This window comes from Cyprinodon tularosa, unplaced genomic scaffold, assembly GCF_016077235.1.
Source record: "Cyprinodon tularosa strain WSP-4 unplaced genomic scaffold, ASM1607723v1 ctg228, whole genome shotgun sequence".
Classification (NCBI taxonomy): Eukaryota; Metazoa; Chordata; class Actinopteri; order Cyprinodontiformes; family Cyprinodontidae; genus Cyprinodon; species Cyprinodon tularosa.
Genome location: NW_024038851.1, coordinates 626,585 through 646,078, shown reverse-complemented (window position 1 = coordinate 646,078; position 19,494 = coordinate 626,585). Strand labels below are relative to the sequence as shown.

The 19,494-nt window shown below is 37.5% G+C and overlaps 3 protein-coding genes across 7 annotated transcripts in view; 1 reads left to right on the top strand and 2 right to left on the bottom strand.

Moving 5' to 3' along the window:
• Nucleotides 1-2,568, bottom strand: part of si:dkeyp-115e12.6 (centromere protein F) — a 30,194-nt gene extending 27,626 nt beyond the window's left edge. For both annotated transcript variants that reach the window (XM_038286546.1, XM_038286547.1), the window contains exon 1: nt 2,326-2,568. The gene's annotated coding sequence lies outside the window, so the exon portion shown is untranslated. The remainder of the gene's footprint in view (nt 1-2,325) is intronic.
• A 3,167-nt stretch (nt 2,569-5,735) lies between these two features.
• Nucleotides 5,736-9,139, top strand: zgc:162144 (RD3 domain-containing protein). Its single transcript, XM_038286543.1, has 3 exons — nt 5,736-5,925; nt 6,031-6,338; nt 7,978-9,139. Exons 2-3 carry the CDS (start codon nt 6,031-6,033, stop codon nt 8,348-8,350), a joined length of 681 nt encoding a protein of 226 aa, XP_038142471.1. The 5' UTR covers nt 5,736-5,925; the 3' UTR covers nt 8,351-9,139.
• A 2,205-nt stretch (nt 9,140-11,344) lies between these two features.
• stx5a (syntaxin 5A) lies at nt 11,345-19,404 on the bottom strand. Of its 4 annotated transcripts, none has more exons than XM_038286603.1 (12): nt 19,290-19,404; nt 18,669-18,889; nt 17,266-17,339; nt 16,946-17,001; nt 16,738-16,808; nt 16,545-16,661; nt 16,203-16,259; nt 16,021-16,102; nt 13,776-13,862; nt 13,529-13,632; nt 12,647-12,768; nt 11,345-12,551 (listed from the first exon to the last, which is right to left on the bottom strand). In XM_038286603.1, exons 2-12 carry the CDS (start codon nt 18,729-18,731, stop codon nt 12,392-12,394), a joined length of 993 nt encoding a protein of 330 aa, XP_038142531.1. In that variant the 5' UTR covers nt 18,732-18,889; nt 19,290-19,404; the 3' UTR covers nt 11,345-12,391. The 4 variants fall into 4 exon arrangements, with proteins under 4 accessions (XP_038142531.1, XP_038142532.1, XP_038142533.1 ...); XM_038286604.1 differs by having other exon boundaries at nt 12,392-12,551; nt 17,266-17,336; XM_038286605.1 differs by lacking the exon at nt 13,776-13,862 and having other exon boundaries at nt 12,392-12,551.
• Between the last annotated feature and the right edge of the window lie 90 nt (nt 19,405-19,494).

Genomic DNA, 19,494 nt, shown 5'->3' with positions numbered 1-19,494 from the left:
TACCATCAATGCTCCATTCATGGTTAAGGTAATAAACAAAGTATGTAGCTGCATCTTAAAGCCAGAACATTTGATCTTATACTTTTGCTTTGTTCTGATTACTTTTCTTTCTCTCATCAGCTCATTGCTTCAGCTCAGAAACAGAGTAAGTCCTGAGCTTAAGTCCATTGTTGCACCTGGTGCATTGAGATCCCCACAATACTTATGCAATCAGGGACAGGGATTAGATGAGAGATCAGATATCACATTGGACGGGTTTATTACATGTTGTTGAGGTTCTAAAAAAACCAAGTGAGGTTGAAAAAGATAAACCACAGCTGCAATTATAGAGATGAAAGACTGAGGTTTTAGCATATTAGTGGTTCATTAGATTCGACAAGAAAACTCCAAAAAATGTGGTTATATTACACCTAATAAATAATATCCACCCTTCTAAGTAGGTTTAGATTTTTTAATAACAATTTAATAACAAGGCATTGATCCAGATCAAAACATCCATTAAATGATTAAGAATCAAATTACATCAATATATTATGAAAGATTCATTCCATGTTATCCTTTTTAAGCTATGCCTGAATTTTGCAATTCACAAGTTTATTGCTAACATATGATCTAAGTTACTATTTTAGTAGAATAATGCTGATTTTAAAGTAATGATGCCTTCTGTTGTTTCCAAGAGCCAATGTCACAAGTGAATTTCTCTATTGTGAGATCAATAAAGTTCTATTCTATTCTAATTAGATTATACAACAATTGATTTGCAGAGGAAATAAAAGATGGTCTAGAAGGAGTAACTTAAGGCCTGATCAGTACTAGAACCAAATCTTATCAATGTTAAATTAAAACATAAACACGCCGTGATACGGACGAAGAAGGGATGAAACAACCATCCCTAGATGCATAATTACAAAACCCACAATTTTTCATTTTAAGATGAATGTCTTTCTAACACAACTGTAGATAAAACAATAAAAAACAGTGTTTAATCCACAGAAACTGATGTAATGACTTAATAAATGTTGAACAGTGGGGGTATGAGTCCTGAGAGGATGTTGGAAGGAACTTACCAGTGAGAATAAGTTTCAGCTCTTCATAACAGTGTTAGGCAACGCTTTTTCTACTGACCTCAAATTCAGAGCTCTCTGACTGTGCTGCGTTTTTGAGCCTCACTTTTGCCCTGCTCCCCCCCTCCACAGAGCCCAGGTCTATTGTCAGTGGCCAGCTTTGAGAATGTGTGTCATTGTCTTCCTGCTGCCTTGCAACAAGAAGGTTCCCGGTTCAATTCCTGAGCCTGGGGTCTTTCTGCATGGAGTTTGCATGTTCTCCCTGAGCATGTGTGAGTTCTCTCCGGGTACTCTGGCTTCCTCCCACAGTCCAAAAACATGGACTTCTCTAAATACACCTTAGGTGTGTGTGTTATGTGTCTCTGTGTTGCCCTGTAATGGACTGGCGACCTGTCCAGGATGTGCCCGGAGACGGCTGGAGATAGGCACCAGCACCCTACGTGACCCTGCTTGGGAATAAGTGTGTAAGAAAATGGATGGATGGATGGTCATCTAAAAATAGCCCCATACATCCCTAGATTTTATATCTCACTGATAAATTGTCAAAATAAGCTTTTTTTTGCAGTTTGTAAATGAATTATGAACGATCCATTCATCTATGAATGTCAATATTAAGGTACACTTTTTCTGAAAACCGACTGACGGCTATAGGGGTTGATTTCATAAATAAATTGGAATATTATAAGCCTTCTATAGTGATAGTATATTTAAATTGAACTATTAGATGAATGCTTCAAACTTTCCCAGAATTAGTTTTAACACAGAAAGAATCAAAGATGCAAGATTAAAATGATCAGTACATATTTTCAGTACATGTTCACATGTTTTTGGTTCTATTTTAACCCCATACTGTCTATTTCACCCATAAGTAGGGAAATTTGTGTTCTGCAGGTTTCCTCAACAGGTTCATCACAATCACGTGACTAAATGACGTAACAAATGGATGGATACTATGCTGTGGACGTGACAGATTTTAAAAGTTATTAAAGCACATCATAAATAAAGGAGGCAAGCATCCAGAACCCCCAGCGGCGGCCTGAGATAACCCGGGCTGCCCAGTTACACAGCTTGAATAAAACTATAGACATCAACAAATAGAAGTTTATCTTCCTCTATAAACAGGTTCTGTAACCCATCCGCAGACTTGGCTAAAGCAAAGCGAAGAGTCGCTTTTCTATCAGTTTTTAGTTCGGTCCATCACTGGTCAACGGCTGAACCCAACAGTGATGCTAGAAGCTAACCCCGCACTGAGGCTACTCACCATTCACTTCAGAGCCTCACAAAGAGCGCGGTCATCCGGGGGGAGTCAGGCTGTGTCAGCGGTCGTACAGCTCAATATCAGCGTCCAGGAGAGTAAAGAAATAAAAAGAGACAACTTTAAAAAGGAGACAAAGACGCGGGTAGACCGTTGACAGTTTTTCTATGACGTAAAAGATGCCGCGGGATCTGTCCAACTGATAACTCAACAGAACCCAGGGCGGCACGAGGCAGGAGGGGGTTGGTGACGTAGCAGGGGAATGTTTTGGGAAAAGTCCTCGTGGCGGGTTGACTCTCGGAGGACCTCTAGCGACGAAATTGTGTCACTTGCACCTATGTCTAAGAACGAAAACAAACCTACATGTTTATCTGTTTAGTTACTTAAATATCAAACGTTATAATTTCTAGAGAACATATTCTCTATTACTGTTTTTTTAATACACGTTCTAGGGTTTCCCATATCGTTAGTTTTATTTAAACATGCTGAATAGTTATAACTGTTTAGTAAACGGATTAGTTTACTAACCAACAACAGCAAAATTTCCCACAAGTGATAAAAATGGCTGCAGTCCTATTGCTGTTTTATTCTGTCATATTCTATTATATTCTGCTTTATTCCACTCCTATGCTTCTATGAATTTTAGATGTTTTAAATAGAAATACAGATTTGAAAATGGCAGGACTTGGTTCTAATTTAAACAGTGTCATTCATTCAAATAAATTAACAAATTATTTAAAACATACATTTGGACAGAGCAACTAAATTTTAGTTTATGTACAGCAGAAAAAGGTCAAAAAGAAAAAAAAAGAGAGAGAAAAAAACGACTCCACAGATCGTCATAACAAAATAAATCATTTAAATGAATAAACACAAAATGTTTTTGTAATGTACAATAGACAACAGAGTAAGCTTCACATCCTTAAGGTCTCAAGCCTGGCCAGCCAGACTGACTTCTGTAAACACAGCATAAATATGCCCCATGTGAGACAGTCTTAAACTGCTCAAGGAATTAACTATTGATCAGTTGTTTAGCTCTCAGGTGCAATTTTATTAATAAACACAACAAATTCAGAAACCACTGCAAGATGTTAGGAAAGGTTTTAATACCCAATTTGTTGCAGCGTCCAGTATTTGAAATGTTCTGTTGGAATATAAATGTATCAGTTCTGAAGGAATACATAATACCTCACATCTGTTACATAAATACTGTGAGGTATCAGGTTAGATATTTTGAAACAAGGTTGCAGCACAATGTGTTTGAATGATATGTTTGACTAGACTTCTGGACGTCATACTTTGTGTCATTGGTTGTTGTTCAGGAGCACAGTGAAGACAGACTTTAGGAAGCAGGTAAGGTGTGTCGATGATATAAATAAAAGATTTACAACAGAATAGACCTAAGGCATGGATAAAGGAGACAAAGCAGAGAACCGAATAAATAGTAACTGCAGTGTGACAACTTAAATAGAACAGGGCATGCGCTCAGATAAAGGAGAAACACAGGTGAACAGAGTTGACTAGTTAATGATTGGTCTGCCTGAAAGACAAATTACACAGAGAGAGAAAAGTTGGCAAAACAACATTAACAAAACCTGTATCAAAACACCAAAAGAATGACTAATAGAGTTAAAAAAAAAAGAAAAATAACAACACTAAAAGTAGCAAAAATAACAGAACATGGAAATAAATAAAATGGAAGAGACAAGAAGTAAATCAGAATCACAATCTAAGCTGCAGATGCTTACATTTTGAGGCTTGAAAAATGCTGTGTATGAGTTTGCAAGCAGGTGTCTGAAAATTCCTCCTTGATGTCTTTCTTCTCTCTTAAATACATTTTAACTTTACTTGAAAAACTGAGGAATTAAAGCATCATCATTCGATATTGTACAGTTGTTGTTTTGTAATTTATTAATTTGCTCTCTATTTTCATTATAATAGAGAGCAAAAGAGACCTCCTTACATGAAATACCTTTAAACAAGACTTTGCTTAGTTTGCTTTGTAGTATCCATTGATCTAAAGCCTTCTCTAGTAAAGTTCATAAATAAAAGATCTGTCAGTATTTTTTTAGAACATATATACTGCCAACATTTTAATTAATATGAAATTCCCACCATTTTAAAATAGAACACAAACACACTGGAAAAAGCTGAAATCTAAATAAGTATTTTTTTCTTAAAATAACTGCATTTGTTCTTAAATTGATAAGGTAAGTTAGACACTTTGCCAATGGAACAACGCAATTTACATTTAAAATATGAAAAAAAAAACCAATTCCATTGTCTTAATCAACATGCATAATAATTATATTATTTTAAGAGTAAAAATAAGAATTCCATTGGAAGTCATCTTAATTACCTACTCAAATTAAGGCTAAATACACTTAATTTAAGACATTTTTACTTATTTCTAGGTCGTTTTTTTTCATTGCAGAGATCAAAATATGTTCATCCATAAAAAAAGTAAAAAAAAAAAAAAAAAGCTGTGTGTAAATAAAAATCTGAACCCCCAAATATAAAGAAATATAAGGGCTAAATCTGAGTGTCAGGAACTCTCTGTATGCAATGATAACCTCTAGAAAAAAACAAAACAAACTGAGACTATAATGGTTTCAGGAAAGATACATGAGACATTTCTTGGACTTTGAGGCAGTTGTAATGACACTTTGCAGTGTATGATTATGTCCCCACAGCAACACTTTATGAAATGTCTTTACTGAAAAAGCCCAAAGATAACAGTGAAGAATATATATCGCTGAATACATTCAAAAGCTGCACTGAGTACTATTTGCAAACTATCTCTTCTAGTGTTACATATCAGGACTGAGAGTAGAGTAGTGATTAGATTATTGCAGTCACAACAAGCAGTCATTCTTCCAGGTACTCTGTGGATTTGAATGTAATCTGGGATTTAGTGGCTCAGTGCTGAGTGGTGTGGAAACCCAGGAACCGGTCTGATGTTCCTTACACACATTGAGACAGACTGCTGAGTATATGCAGGTGATTGTTATGTCATACCACTGAGATGATATGAAAGAACAGAGTAGTAATAATGCAGAATTGCTGTTAGCCGATTCAGAAACAATCTCAGATGTTTATTTTTCAATGGTTTGCTCAAGACTTAACAGAACATTTCAACTGTCATGTCATGTCAATAGTTGAAAACAGCTTCCTAATTAATCACATATAAAAGCTTGTTTGACAATGGAAGAAGAAGGAATTAAATCAGGCATATATGAAGAAAAAAGGAAGTTTTCCTAAATAAAAAGGATCAGTTAGACATCAGCCCCGTGCTGTTATGTAAAATGGTTTCCATCAGTCACACTGACGCAACCAGCTCTCCCTGCAGGCGTGCACTCATATCCCAATAAGCTCATCTCCTCACTCTATCTTTATTAATACAGGATGACATCCAATCTCAATCCTAAACTCACACACTCTTTCCTCTGGTGAGGATCTCCACAGGCAGCTGGAGTCTCATTTGGTCCTTTTGCTCATGGAGGTCTTCTCTTCTTCTGGCTGCTGACAGAGTCTTTACCTGACAACCGAGAGAGTCCTGCCAGATAGAAACACACCACACCTTTTTACATCCTTCATACATCCAAGGTAAGACTAGTCATTCACTAAAAGAGACATGTTTTAACATTCATGTGTTTGCTGTGATTTTATTAGAGAGATACTTATTTATTGTTATTTAACATGACTTTCCAGATGTTTCCTTGGTCTGCTGTCTTCTCCCTTGAGGCCAAAGTGCCGGGTCAGCGATCCACTGAGGAGCTGGTGACCAACACTCTGATGCTGGAGCTGGGGGCCATGGTGAAGCGGACTGAGCGCATCCGTTTGGAGAGAGCTACCGAGGGCCGGCGCAGGCGCCGGAGCTCCTCCTCCACTGCAGACTACAGCTGGCTGGCATCCACCCCGACCCCTCAGCCATACCAGCTCACCCCCAATGACCTGCTGGAACTGCAGGACCTCTGTGCCAAGATCCCCCCTGCACAGTGTGGCCCTGTTATCGTCAGGTAAGAACCACTGGGAAGAGGTGGAGAGCCACTCAGGCAGGAATATATACAAAGAACTAAATAAAAACATATAAATCTAACCTTTACTTTACTATAAAACTGTTTTTTCATAAAACTCCCCAGTTCTCACATTACTAAAGATTATATTTCAGGTCTTGTAAGACTATTTTTTTTATACCTTTAACCTATTTAATAATTGTTTCTCTGCTTTGAATCAATTTTCAGACTCACTAAGATGAGTTTATCATGTAGCTCATAGTGAAATAGAGACAACATTACATGTATAATATAAAGAGGTAACCAAAGACAGGAGAGTTGCAGAGTTGCAGTTTAGTAATCCCTATAACACTCTAAGCAACAACATGCTGATACTCTCAGATCAGATCCTCACCCCTATCTGTTAAATGCTTACAAAAATAGTTTAATCTTCCTAGTTCTGAAAATGTAATTCTTTATTCAATTTGAGTCAATTTACCAACCAGATCTCCTTAAATGGTTCCAAAAAGAACATCATACCTCTGGAAATTTCTGAAATTTTGTTAATTAAACATAGTGCAACATTTTAACTAAAGTGGAAGAAAAATAGCATAGTTGCATGATTTATGAATAGAAATCTGTTGTGTGATGAGCATTTATACCATCCCACCCAAATATTGTCAGTTAATTGCAAACACCTTTGTGATTTAAATTCATCTGTTCTTTGAAGGCCTCAAATGTGTATTAGAGGACATTAGTGAAGAAACAGCTTTGTGAAACTCAAGGAAAGCAGCAGATATGTCAGGGAGAAAGTATTTATCATGTTATCAAGCATTCCAAACTTTGAACAGATCTGAAAATGGATTATATACAGCATACAGCAAGGCAAGGATAACACTCTAATCTGCAGTCGCCAAGAGGTCATTTCTAACCCTGCTTTTATCTCCAGTTCAGATTGAAGTACTTTGTGGAAATGTTGCTGTTTGGCAACAGTATTTTAGAAAATACAGCAAATATGTGGAAGAAGACTCTCTTCTTCCACATATTTGCTGTATTCTCTCTGTTGTACTCTCTCTGTTCAGATATAATTCCTGCATGTAAAATGCTATGTTCATGTCAAACATCCTGAACTTAGCTATGGCATTGTAAGACACAGAGACGGCTGAAATAATCAAACTGGGAATCTGTGGCAGGACTTGAGTTATTTTTCAAAGATTGGGCCGAGACATATGGAGAAGTGAAATGAAATCTACTTTAGATAAACCCTCACACTGTTGACTCAGCAGGTTTGAATTCAGATACATGACTTGTTTTTACAAATATCCTATTCGTAAAAACATTAAAACTATATTTTTCTTTCACTTTATAATCATGTGTTAATTTGATTATGCTATCATGCACATTCCCCATTTGATAAACACTGGAGTTTGTGCTTGTAAATCAGCAATTTGAGAGAAAAGATTTTCAAGGCTTTTTTTTTTTTTCATTTTCCAGGGGCGTAGAGAGAGACAATTTGTTCCTTTTAAAAAAAGGCCACCTTCACCATAATGGTTATCAACCTGTTTCTTTCTTCTGCTTGATTGGCTGATGTCAAACCTGCTTTTTTAGACTTAAACTGATGCAAACATATTTATTTAGATCCCATCTTCTCCCCTCATTGCAGGTTTAGGAGACTTGTTTCACAGATGGAGCCTGAGGTCCACGAAGTCCCCCGGCTGTTCCGCACAGTGCTACGAGACTGTGTGGATGAAGTCAACGGAAACGACGAGGTCCAGGCCCAAAGCACGTTTTACGAGAAGCACCAACGCAGCAAGAGCCTCTCCTTTGTTACCTTCCGCACAAAGTTTCGCACTGGGCAAATGTTCAAGGGGAGCGGCTTGAGGGGCTCCAGGGGGAACCTGCAGCAGCAGGTCGACTGGTCTGATGAGGAGGAGGATGGGGAGGGTGAGGAGGAGGCCATCAGGGACAGAGCAAGGAAGGGGAGGAGCAAGAGCATGCCAGAGATCACCCCTCTGGAGCAGAGCGCTCAGGGGTGAGAAGAGGCCCTGGGGTGATGGAGGGAAGCAGGACTCTTGGTGGAACAGGGAGGAAGGAAGGAAAAATGGGTAAATGATGGATATGAATAAAGACTAAATAGGCAAGGTTTACATCAGGGGAACATTCACCTTTTTCAACATCTCACTATAATGCAGATATGAGATGTAATAAAAAGGGACTAAAAAAATCTGTTTCCTTCCAGTTAACTTGAGGCAACCAGGAGCATTATTGTTCTGATTTTAGTCAGTTTAAGGTATAACATTATGCTGATGGTAAATTATCAACCAATCTGAAACCATGCAGCAGATATCTGAGGCAGAGAAACCAAGGCTAGTGTCTCACAGACAGGTTTCAACTCTGATATTTAACAGAAAAACGTTTCTTTACTATTCCCTCAAATTTCTTCATTAAAATGGCCTATCAACATTTGTTTTAGTAATTTCTAGAAAGGAAACTGTCACCATGTTGCACATTGAACTATAATGCATGTTGTGTTGGGTGGACAGCTTTAATACTGCACAATGTATACACTATATGATGAACTGTCCCTTTAAATCACGTTATGTATCAGGGAGAGGTGACTGTCCTGAGCTGAAGGAGGACATTAGGCTCAGGCTGCTTTCCTGCTAACTCAGCAGATCCTATCAGTTAGTGACTACTTGGTCAACAAAGATCCTGCAAGTGGAAATCAATCATTATTTTGTATTACTGTAAATATGCGCTCATATATTTTGAGAAATAGACAAGAAATGTTGTGATATTTTCTGTCATTAAACATGTTTTCTCTATATTATTGCTGTTTTGCTTTAAATATTAATATTTTTCAAAACATGTGCCTGAATTGAGAAGGAGTTTCAGTCTGCGGTAAGAAAACATAATTAGTTTAATAATATTCTTGGATTCGAAAGCTCTGATATAAATAAAATAAAGACCAAACTCTAAGAAATAGGGTTAACAGCTTAAAAAGATTCATGAATGAGGGGGAAAAAATGCTTTGCTTGATATAGACTTGCATGATGCATAACATATCTGCACTGAAGTGTAAACTTATATAAAACAAAAGCTTCACAAAAAAGGGCTTTGCTACTTTACAAAAAAGTTTGATTTTAAGAGTCACTGAAAATAAGAAATAATTTTCACTGCATGAGACCAACATCCTGCCAATCCAACATCACTGTGAAAAGTTCCTTAAAAGTCCAGTGGAGCAACAATAAAACATTATTCTCCTTCCACCAAACTTTACACTTGAACAAATGAGTAGTTTCATTACTAGAAGATGGTTTCTGCATACGGTCCATTGCAGCTGACACTTTGCTAATGATGATGCAGATGATGGGCTGCAGACCTCCATAGTTTCGAGGTCCTGCAGCTGTTAACTCTGCAAGAAGTGGGTTGCTTTTGCACATTGTGCACCCTAGTATTCACTGTTTCCCAGGGGTGGACTGGGGGAAAATTCAAGCTGGGATTGTTTTTAATCACTCAACCCAATTAACGCGAACCAGTTGAAATCAAGAGCATCATAAAGCAACCAATGGGCAAAGGAAATCATTGCCTCTCTATGTCCGGGAGCCCAGGACATATCTATCGATGACTTATTCTATACTGTATATATTTACCACTTAAAAGTGGTGTGTTACGCTGGACATAGTAGCTAAGGTAGATCCTAAAGTACCAAGTTTGTGTTGGAGAAAATGTTTTTGTTTTGGTCATGCCCCAAGTTTCAAAACTTTTGGTTATGATGTGTACAAGGCTATAAACCAGATCTTTCAGGAGGTTATCCCCAAGGATGTAATGGTTGCAATACTCTGTATTCTTCCAGTTGGACTGCAAGGATGAGCCAAACCATATCTCTAAATGTTCTTCTTACAGCGGCCCTAAAATGCATCACAATTAAGTGGAAGCAACCAGAACCGCCTTCCTACAACTCATGGGTCCAAATTGTGAGGGAATTATACCGAATGAAAATAACATACTTGTTAAGACTTCAAAAAGACACTTTCAGCCAATGCTTAAGATTTACTCAGGTAAGCAAGTCTTATAACTTAATGTTAATTTTTTTTCTTTTCTGGAAAATGTTACATAGACCTACCATCCAAGGTTAATTCTGGTGCTAGGCTTGTTTGGTGAAGCTGAGACCGCAAATATGATGCTGAAACTATAAAATGTCATGCTGGGATGGTTAATCTATAGTACAATCTCACACTGTAGAAACTGTTACTTGTCATTGTATGCTGTGTAATTTCTCTGTTTTAAAATAAAAACATTAAAGTTCTAAAAAATAAAAAAAATCTTTGTGCAGCTAAAGATGCCTTACTTTGATCTACCTGGATTTGGTCAACCTTGGGATTATTTTGTAAATTTTATTTGGAGTTATTGTGGCAGACATTTGTATTGGTCATGCATGTTCAATGTGGGAAGCTGCATGTAACTGCCAAATAATGGATGATTCAACATATTATGGGAACGCTGGTAACCCTAAATGCTCTCTCCTCTATATTGATTACTTTGGTTATTTCATCTCAACGTAGATGTTAATATTTTTAAGAGAATATTTAGTTATAAGACCCAGGTTTAAATCCCAATATGATCAAGAAGGGTCTGACCCCCCCAGTAATACAGTGAAGGCTGACTAAAGAATATTTAATTGATAACATTTACAGCAACACGCTAGGATTCACTGACCACACAAGAAGGCCCAACTGCCAAACAGTGTTTAATTTTACTTCATTTTATAAGATTGTGGCCAAAAGGTAGAAATGTGGTTGAATCAGTGGTTCCACAAAGGGAGGTTTTTTGTTTTTAATGAAAGACCCTTAAATAATCAGTGCAATCTGAAAGCTACCTATCATAAGCTCTGTCTACAAACCTAAAAGACAACTGATAAACTCCAAAGAAAAATTATTAAAACATAGAAACTAAAGGTAAACTTCATCACTATTTTTGCTATGAGCCAGCAACACTTTTATTAATGTAGTCCAATAAAGAAACATCTGTTCCAGGATCCCATTTTGTTTTATTATTGTGCACTTTCTCATCAATATATCATTAGAACTATTTGCACATTTTACAATAAAGTCAAGGCATTTGGCTAAAAAAAAAAAAAAACTGGGTGGGAAATAGGAACCATGTCTTCTTTTTTCTTAAAAAGAGACAGTCATTTAAATAACATCCTGTACATTAAAGAGGAAAGGAGGCAAACAACCAGATACTTCCAGGGAATCTGGCAGCTTGATTCACTTCATTAGCAGAGAAACCCCTTCATTAGCACTGATCCTTTCTGGGGTACCGTAAGAATGATTCTCAGTCCCTTTAATAGCTTGAAAATGCCTGAGAGCTGGCAGACATTTCCAATGAAAACTGTGTTTTAAAGTCATTTTATACTTTGGTGTAAATTATTCTGCAGAATCTAGGTTCACTGACTTCTTTGTATCCTCTCACAGGTTAGAGAGAGTACCCATTTGGCAAATAAACTCTAAAAGCAAAAAAAAAAAAATGTAAATGGATAAACATAATTCAGAGCATAAATGAAGGGTGAATTTAGAAATGAAGAAAATATACTGTAACTCCAAGTAAAACAAAGCAAACCTATATGAGAATAGATTCTGGTTCTATTGTTTGGCTTTGCAATAAAAAATAAAAAATGATAAAGGGGTTATAGAAGGAAGAAAATCTAAATTATAAGACAGTTTGCAGAATAAAACTATTAAATTACAGCCAGTTTGTTTGAATGTTTACAAATAGTTGGTCAGAGTACAATGCAGAGCAGATTTCCCATCTACAAACAGTGGAGATTTTACACCGTTTATTGTTTGATTTGGACAGAGCTCAATCACTTCACTTCTCACCAAAGTTTTAAATCATGAGTTCACAGCTTGGAAATAATAATCAGTAGAGTCCATGTTTGTTTGAATTGATCCCAAGCCACCCTGAAACTGTGACAAAGCAGTCTGTCTTCTCAGTGTGCTGTGTGGACATCTCCAGGTCCAACTTTAGCTTCATGTCTTATGCTTTTCGTCCCTTTTCACCAGTCCTCCTTATCTTTACGCAAAGAAGACAACGAAGACGATGAAGAAAACTACCAGGACCAGAAAGATCTTGATCATCAGCCAGCGATTGGAGGACACCGACTGAAAGTATTTGAGGATTTCTGTGTGAGCAGCCTCCACGTTCAGCTGTGTGTCTTCTACGTTGGCATCGATCCTGTAGAGAGGAGACACAGAGTTAGAAAAATGGCATCCAGGATTTAAAAACAGCAGGAAAACAGCTCAATGGTCTTATATTTAAGCATCCCTTACCTCTGGATGGTCTCTTCTTGTTCTTTCACCATGTGAGCCAGTTGCTGGAATATAGAGCCCAGCTCTACGATGGTGCTTTCAATGTTCTGCATGGTGTCAGCACGGCTCTGGATGTACGAGTCCTGGAAACACATAACCACCAAGACTTTAAAAGAGGGTCTTTACCTAGATGTTTACTTCATTTGGGATTTCTATATGAACTGCAGGCTAATTGGACTTTAGTTGTTAGCCTAAATATCTGGGTTTCCTGAACAATATCTGTGTCTTTCACCCTTTAAAAGAACCTTACAGTAATAGAGATTGTTTCACCTGCTGCAACTCCCTGTCTGTCTGTCATAAAAACTATTTTCCAAACTTCAGCTGATGAATTAAAGCAAAATGATCTGAAAATGGAAGGCATATCAGAGATTATTTGTCCAAAAACATGAGTTTGTTTTCGTGCAAAATGTGAAACCTCTCCCTTTTATAATTTATCACCAAATCGTATCAAAACATGCAAATAGCTTCGCTCACCAGAATATCCCCATTGTGGGACAATGAAGGGATTTTTCTGTTCTATAACATCCCAACTGTAACTGTCTGAATCATATAAATGTCTTTTATATCTGAGGACTCTCCCCCTGAGATTTCAGTTGCTCTCTATTTAAAAGGAGAGATACAGACGTAGGTAAAATTGGACTAAACTATCTGTGGCTATGGCCTCAAAGGAATACCAGACAGTGTCCCTGTAAACAAAACAAATTTTTCCTAGCTCACATGGCTGTCAGGAAAAGAATTAATGACATTGGAGAACCCCGAGTGCAAATCCAAATGCAAAAAAAAACAACAAAAAATTATTTTTTGCCTTCAGCTGTACAGGTGTGACAAACGGCAGGCTGGTACCTGTTCATCAATAAGCTGAAGCTGCAAAGGATTGCTCTGCGAGTCCATATCGATGGCCACATCCCCCATGCTCCGGGACTCGTCCTGCATTAGGACCGAGCTCTCTGAAAGAAAAAAAACAAGCTGGATGAACAAGATTTGACAGAAACTTGTGAATGTTGCAGCTGTAAAAGCGGAATGCACAGCGGGCACATACAGGAGCTGCTCATACCCGCTGTGACAGGCCAGCGTTCCACGGAGGGAGTACCTTTTAAATTTGAGGTTGTATAGCCCTGGTAGTCATAGCGCTGCTCGCGAGCTGCATGCGGCTCCTGGGCCCCTTTTTTGCGGCTCCCTAAAATATTTTTTAATCTTTGCATTACAGAGGACCAGATACAGTGATAATCATTCACAAAGACTTGGGGTAGCTCACTACTGTAACAGCTATGCTATCAAAATAAACTGGAGCAGCATGTTCAGTGTGGATATGCAGGAACCATTTGCTCCTGTAATCAGTAAATATGTCAAGAACTAACAAACCTCCACAGTACATGATTAAAATCTAGTTATCAGGGTAACTGTGTTGATCTGAAAACCTGCAGATCCTGTGCTTCCGGTTTCAATAAAATACAAACTCCAACAGGAATTAGATTCAGGAACCTCGCACCAATTAATAATAGCAATTAATAATAATAAAAATGAGTTCAACTAAATAAGTAGGGATAATTAATCACATTGCAAAACATTTGATCATTATTGTTTACTGTTAATGGAAACCCAGAATTCAGTTTCTCAGATAACTTAGTTATATTTATAGACCAAGAAAATAAGAATTTAAAACAGAGACATTCTGACCTGTAGAAACTCAGGGAGAATGCCCACTTCACCCCCCACACCAGCCAGCTAGCTACAAAAACCCACAGCTGAAGAATCAGGGATGTATACTAGCATAATCATGGAAAATTTAGTGGAAGGAAAAAATGCATGCTTGGAAAATGTAAACAAGCAACAGGGAACCTTTGCCTAAAAGAAAGGCCAATAGAAAAAATGGTGGTGGAGGAAAGTTTTCTTAGTCCTCTTTTCTATTGGAGAGGCAGAGAAAACCAAAGATGGAACACTTTATGGTTCTCTCAGCTGGTGAAATTTATTGATATACTAATTTCAAATTCCAGCCAGAACTGATACCTGACCACACTGCTTAGGGTGTGAATAGTTGCATTAATGACCATCATATCTCTGTACTTGGAAGAGGAAGCTGAGAAGCACCAGAGCCAGCAAGCAGATGAGCTGAAGGCTGCGCTGTTCCTTAACAGTTCCCCTTTAAGCAGAAGGAGCCCTGACCAGGTTCTGACTGCACAGACGGACAAACGTCCTGACAGGCCAACATTTCTGTGTTCAAAATCGGCTTCCAAGTCATCTTATGTATAACTCCTGTCAGAAACTGAATTTTGTTTTCATTAGCAGACACTCATATTTAACCAAGAATCATGGAAATATGTCACTGTTAGTGTAATCATTTCCCTTAACTTAATCTACATAATGAAGGTCATTTTCAATGAATCTTCTAACCTATTGGAATGTTCCTGCACAGTCAGTACAGACTGAAAGGAGAAAAAAAACATCTTGAAGATTCCAGAGACGCATCATTTGGCCTTTGACCACAAAATTTAGGTTTTTTGTTTTTCTGAGAGGTCAGATTCCAAATTTCACTGACATCCATATTTAAATATGGAAGGACAAGGAATCACCGTCAAAGAACAACAAGCGTGGTTGGAAATCTTAATATAAAAATGTATAAAAATAAGATTTGTTGCTTTTGATTGGCTGATTAGGGATCTTAGCCGATCCAGAGAAATGGATGATTCCAAATTCTGTCTGACTGATTGATGCATCTCTTCTCATTTTTATCAAACACGGGGATTATATTACCCACTTTGTTTGTATCTGCTTAGAGTAATGTTTATTAAAATGACAAATACGAGGTTATGACAGTATATGACGTTACATAAAGGTAGATTAGAAAAACCACGCAAGGAATTTTACCCATCTATGCCCTCGCTTATAAAGAGTGTGTTAAAGATGCAAATAAAGAGATAAAAATAAGCATCATGATTGACAGCATGAGACATGTGAGACCAGCCTTTAAGCTAAGCTAGTAGAAAGTTTAATAGTGGTCATTTTTGAAAACTTATAGGACAATTTCTGAATGCCACACTACTGTACGTGTAAGCTTCCATCTCTAAGACGGAAACAGTACGGTCACCTTTTAACGCCCTCTGAGCTGCAGCGATAACATTTTTGCTTTTGATTTGAATCAACTGCTGCTGCTTACAACTTCTGTTCTTTCCCTAACACAGCTTTTGCAGAACATTTGGCTTTATTTGTGCAAAGTGAACATGCATTAGTAAAGCCATATGCCTTCACTTTAACCCCACCCAGGATGAAAAAATAAATAAAAATGAAAAAACAAATAAAAATGAACATGCCTACAGCCAGGAAGCAAACAGACTTACTGAAGTTGTTGGCCATCATAGGAGAAGTTGCCACAGGAGGCTGGGAGAACTGCTCTCTCCTGCTGCGCTGCTGCTTCAGGTTCTGGGGAAAACATTTAAAAGAAAAACGTTCAAAAGGAAAGCAAATATATTGATAAACATTTAATAAAAATGCTAATAATGTAAGGACAAAACAATCTCACCTCGGTTCGAACTTCTAGGACAGATTTGAAGTCATTAGACATCGATGCCAGTTTGGACTGTAAACAATAAAAAAGTAAGATTTTAAGAAGAATTTAAACTAAACATAGTACACTATAGCTATAGGAAAACTGAAATACTACACTTTAAAAGCTGTATTTTTATTATAAGGGATTTTACACTTTCTTGCTTTAGCATAGAACCAAAACTGCAGCTTTCCTTTTTTGGCTTTTGCTTAGATTAAACTTTTACTCTTTGCCAAAAAAACAAGATAGGGAAAAAAAAAAGATGAATCTGCATTCTAAATGTCCTATAAAAATGGGAAGTTGATGACTGTGGGATACCTGTAATGACACCACGATAGTGTTGGAGTGGGTTTGGATGTGTCGGCCACCTGGAGTGCCGCGGGACCTCACCAAGTCCTGGAGCTGTGCAATCTGTTTGTTTAGACTGTTGATATCCTGCAAACACAAACACAGCAGTCGGTATGGAAGCATTCTTTTTAGTTAAGCCTTAAACTCGGCCCTCTGCACTCACTTGCTTAATAATGTAGGTGAGTTCCTCTATTTCCACTGCCTTGTCGTCAAATAGAGACTTCCTTTTCGCCACTGAAACAGAGCAACCGAAAACAGAATCAGCAGTTTGGACAAAACTGCAATTAAATACAGACTGCTTTCTTAATGTGGAGCAAATGTAAAAAATAATAATAATAAAAATTAAATAAATAAAAACATAAACAACTTACAAATCGTGAGCTTTTCCAATTTGGCAAATGTATTGCTCAGGTCTTTTCCAATTCTCCTAAAGTCACAAACAGAGACGCAACTTTATTGTTTGGAATCAACATAATGAAAATGTATACATTTTTTATCTGTTTTTCTTCCTCTGACAGACTTCAGTCTGGATAAAAATGCTCTGCAGTAATAAAAATAATGACATTTCAAACCATTTATTATTCAAGTATTCAGAAAAGGGTGGGTGTAGTTTCAATAACAGAGAACATTTAGCGAGACAATATGTCTTAGCTGCAAAAACAGATATAAAGGAGGAATATGAAGAACTTACTTGGCCATAAGTGTGAAATCACTGTGTTGCCTGAGGGCACTGTGAGCTGGTTTACTGGGCTGAACTCCATTCTGCTAAAGAAGGTAATAAAAAACAACACCATTAGATCTAAATCAAAAAGGTCTTCATCCATCCCGCATTTTTTTTTTTTTTTGGTCATTACACTGTCACAAGTACAGAGCAACGAAATTCACTCTCTGCATTTAGGTCATCCCCTTGGGGATGCAGTGGGCTGCCATTGTGCTGCGCCCAGGGAACAGTGTACAGTTAAGGTTCTGTGCTCAGCGACCCAGAGCAAGTGGGAGTAGGGCTCAAACTCACAACCTCAGGATTCCAAGCTCTATGCCCTAACCATTAGGCCATCTTTACAGGGACAAGAAAGATGAAAGATGGTGTTAATAAAAGATAAATGTCGCTTCGTCCACTGTTTTGACCCTACATGGAAATCACCCCCAAGTTTAGAGTTCATGTTAAACACAAAAGAAATCCCTATCCATGTGACTACCACTTCCACTAACATTGTTTATATTAAAACAGACCCATTCAATGTTTAAATTTAAATCCATGCCATTCAAGTGGTGCATTTTTATAAACATGAAGCAAGCTCCAGTATTTAAACAGATATAACTAATTATTGATCATTCACTTATCCCAACTTATTACGGACTAAATCTTATTGGATTCAGATGTCCTAAAGGATGGCTAATATACCACTATGTGTGTCTTCATTTATAAAACACAGAAAACTTTTTATTACCTGATATATAACAGGGAGTCTCAACGTTTGATTAAGCATTTGAATATAGGAACAATAATAGTGATGATGAATGTGAAACGCAAGTGCTCAAAAATCACAGCTTTTGCAAACGTGATAAAAAGCGCAACTTTTTTTTAACACATATTTCACATATAATCAACTGTTTTATGTCTAAAATATAATGAAGATGCTAAAAGGTTAAGCAAGAATAACAAAAAACTTTTACTTCATTTTTAACAACTTATTGAACCCAAGTTCTTTGGCTTGATTTACTGTTTAAAAAACCCTATATTCGTTTTCCCCAATATAACACTGGTTTTCTTTTAGACCTTTTGAATAGACTTTCCATCAATGTTTTTGGTTTTACAATTACAGAAGAAAAGTTAAGCCCTACAGAGTTGTATATTGTCCAGGATATATACTTTTCTGAAATACTTTTCAATCCTTTATACTATGAAGAAAATACCACCATAATCATCAAGATTCCTATTTTAACTGAAACTCAAAACATTACTCTGATATCATGGAAACAAGATAGCTGAAGCAGGATTTTATAACTTAAGCTACTCTGAATGAAAATATGATGCGAAAAGAAAGCAAAAGTGGAACCAAAACATATATGATGTCATGTTTGGGGGGAACATACCTGTCTGCCCTGGAGAGATTTACAGGCTGACTGGAACTCGAGGGTTCGGTCGCGGCACGTCATCGTGCCGCCAGTTAAAGGGTCAGAACCCCTTTAACCTGAAACTCCTGGATCTTCCTCCTGAGGCCGATTCGATTAATAACAAACAGAAAGACCACCAGGCATCCAACCGACCTACATCCAAGGTGGTGTGTCTGTCGTAAACATACACACAAGCATGTCTGTGACAGAAAATAAAAACATATGTTAACCTCCTTGGAGTCATATAAGAAGATTACTTCATCAGAAAACAACACAGCTGAACCGGCATCGCGAGCTTTCAAACATTACATAAAGATTTAAACCACTGAAATTAGGTGGGAGTCTTAGCTTCAACATATACCCAATTAAGAGCTAAAAATACGTTTCATTAGGTAAGGATGATTAATCTGAAGTCTTGGGAAAGGCCGCCCATCACGACGCACAGCTGATCACGGCCTAATGTTAGCTCAGGGATGCTAACAGGTTTTTCGAGCTATCAGTCCCTCATTACAGCGGTTCAGTACGACCGAAACTGATACAGTGATTAGTAGTCTAACCTAAAAAAATATATAAATAAATGTATTTTATCGGTTAACTTACTAGATTCGATATCACAGCATTTTAATGAGGGTTCTCGATGTTTCTGTTGAGAAGTAACCGACCCTACACTTAAAGTTTCGATCCGGGTCATTTCCGGAATTGACGTCACTGCCACGTCTACTTCTAAAGAGACGGAAAACCCATGCAGTTGTAGCACCTCGCCATCAGAGGGCAGCATTTCCACTCTTTAGAGACAACGCACTGA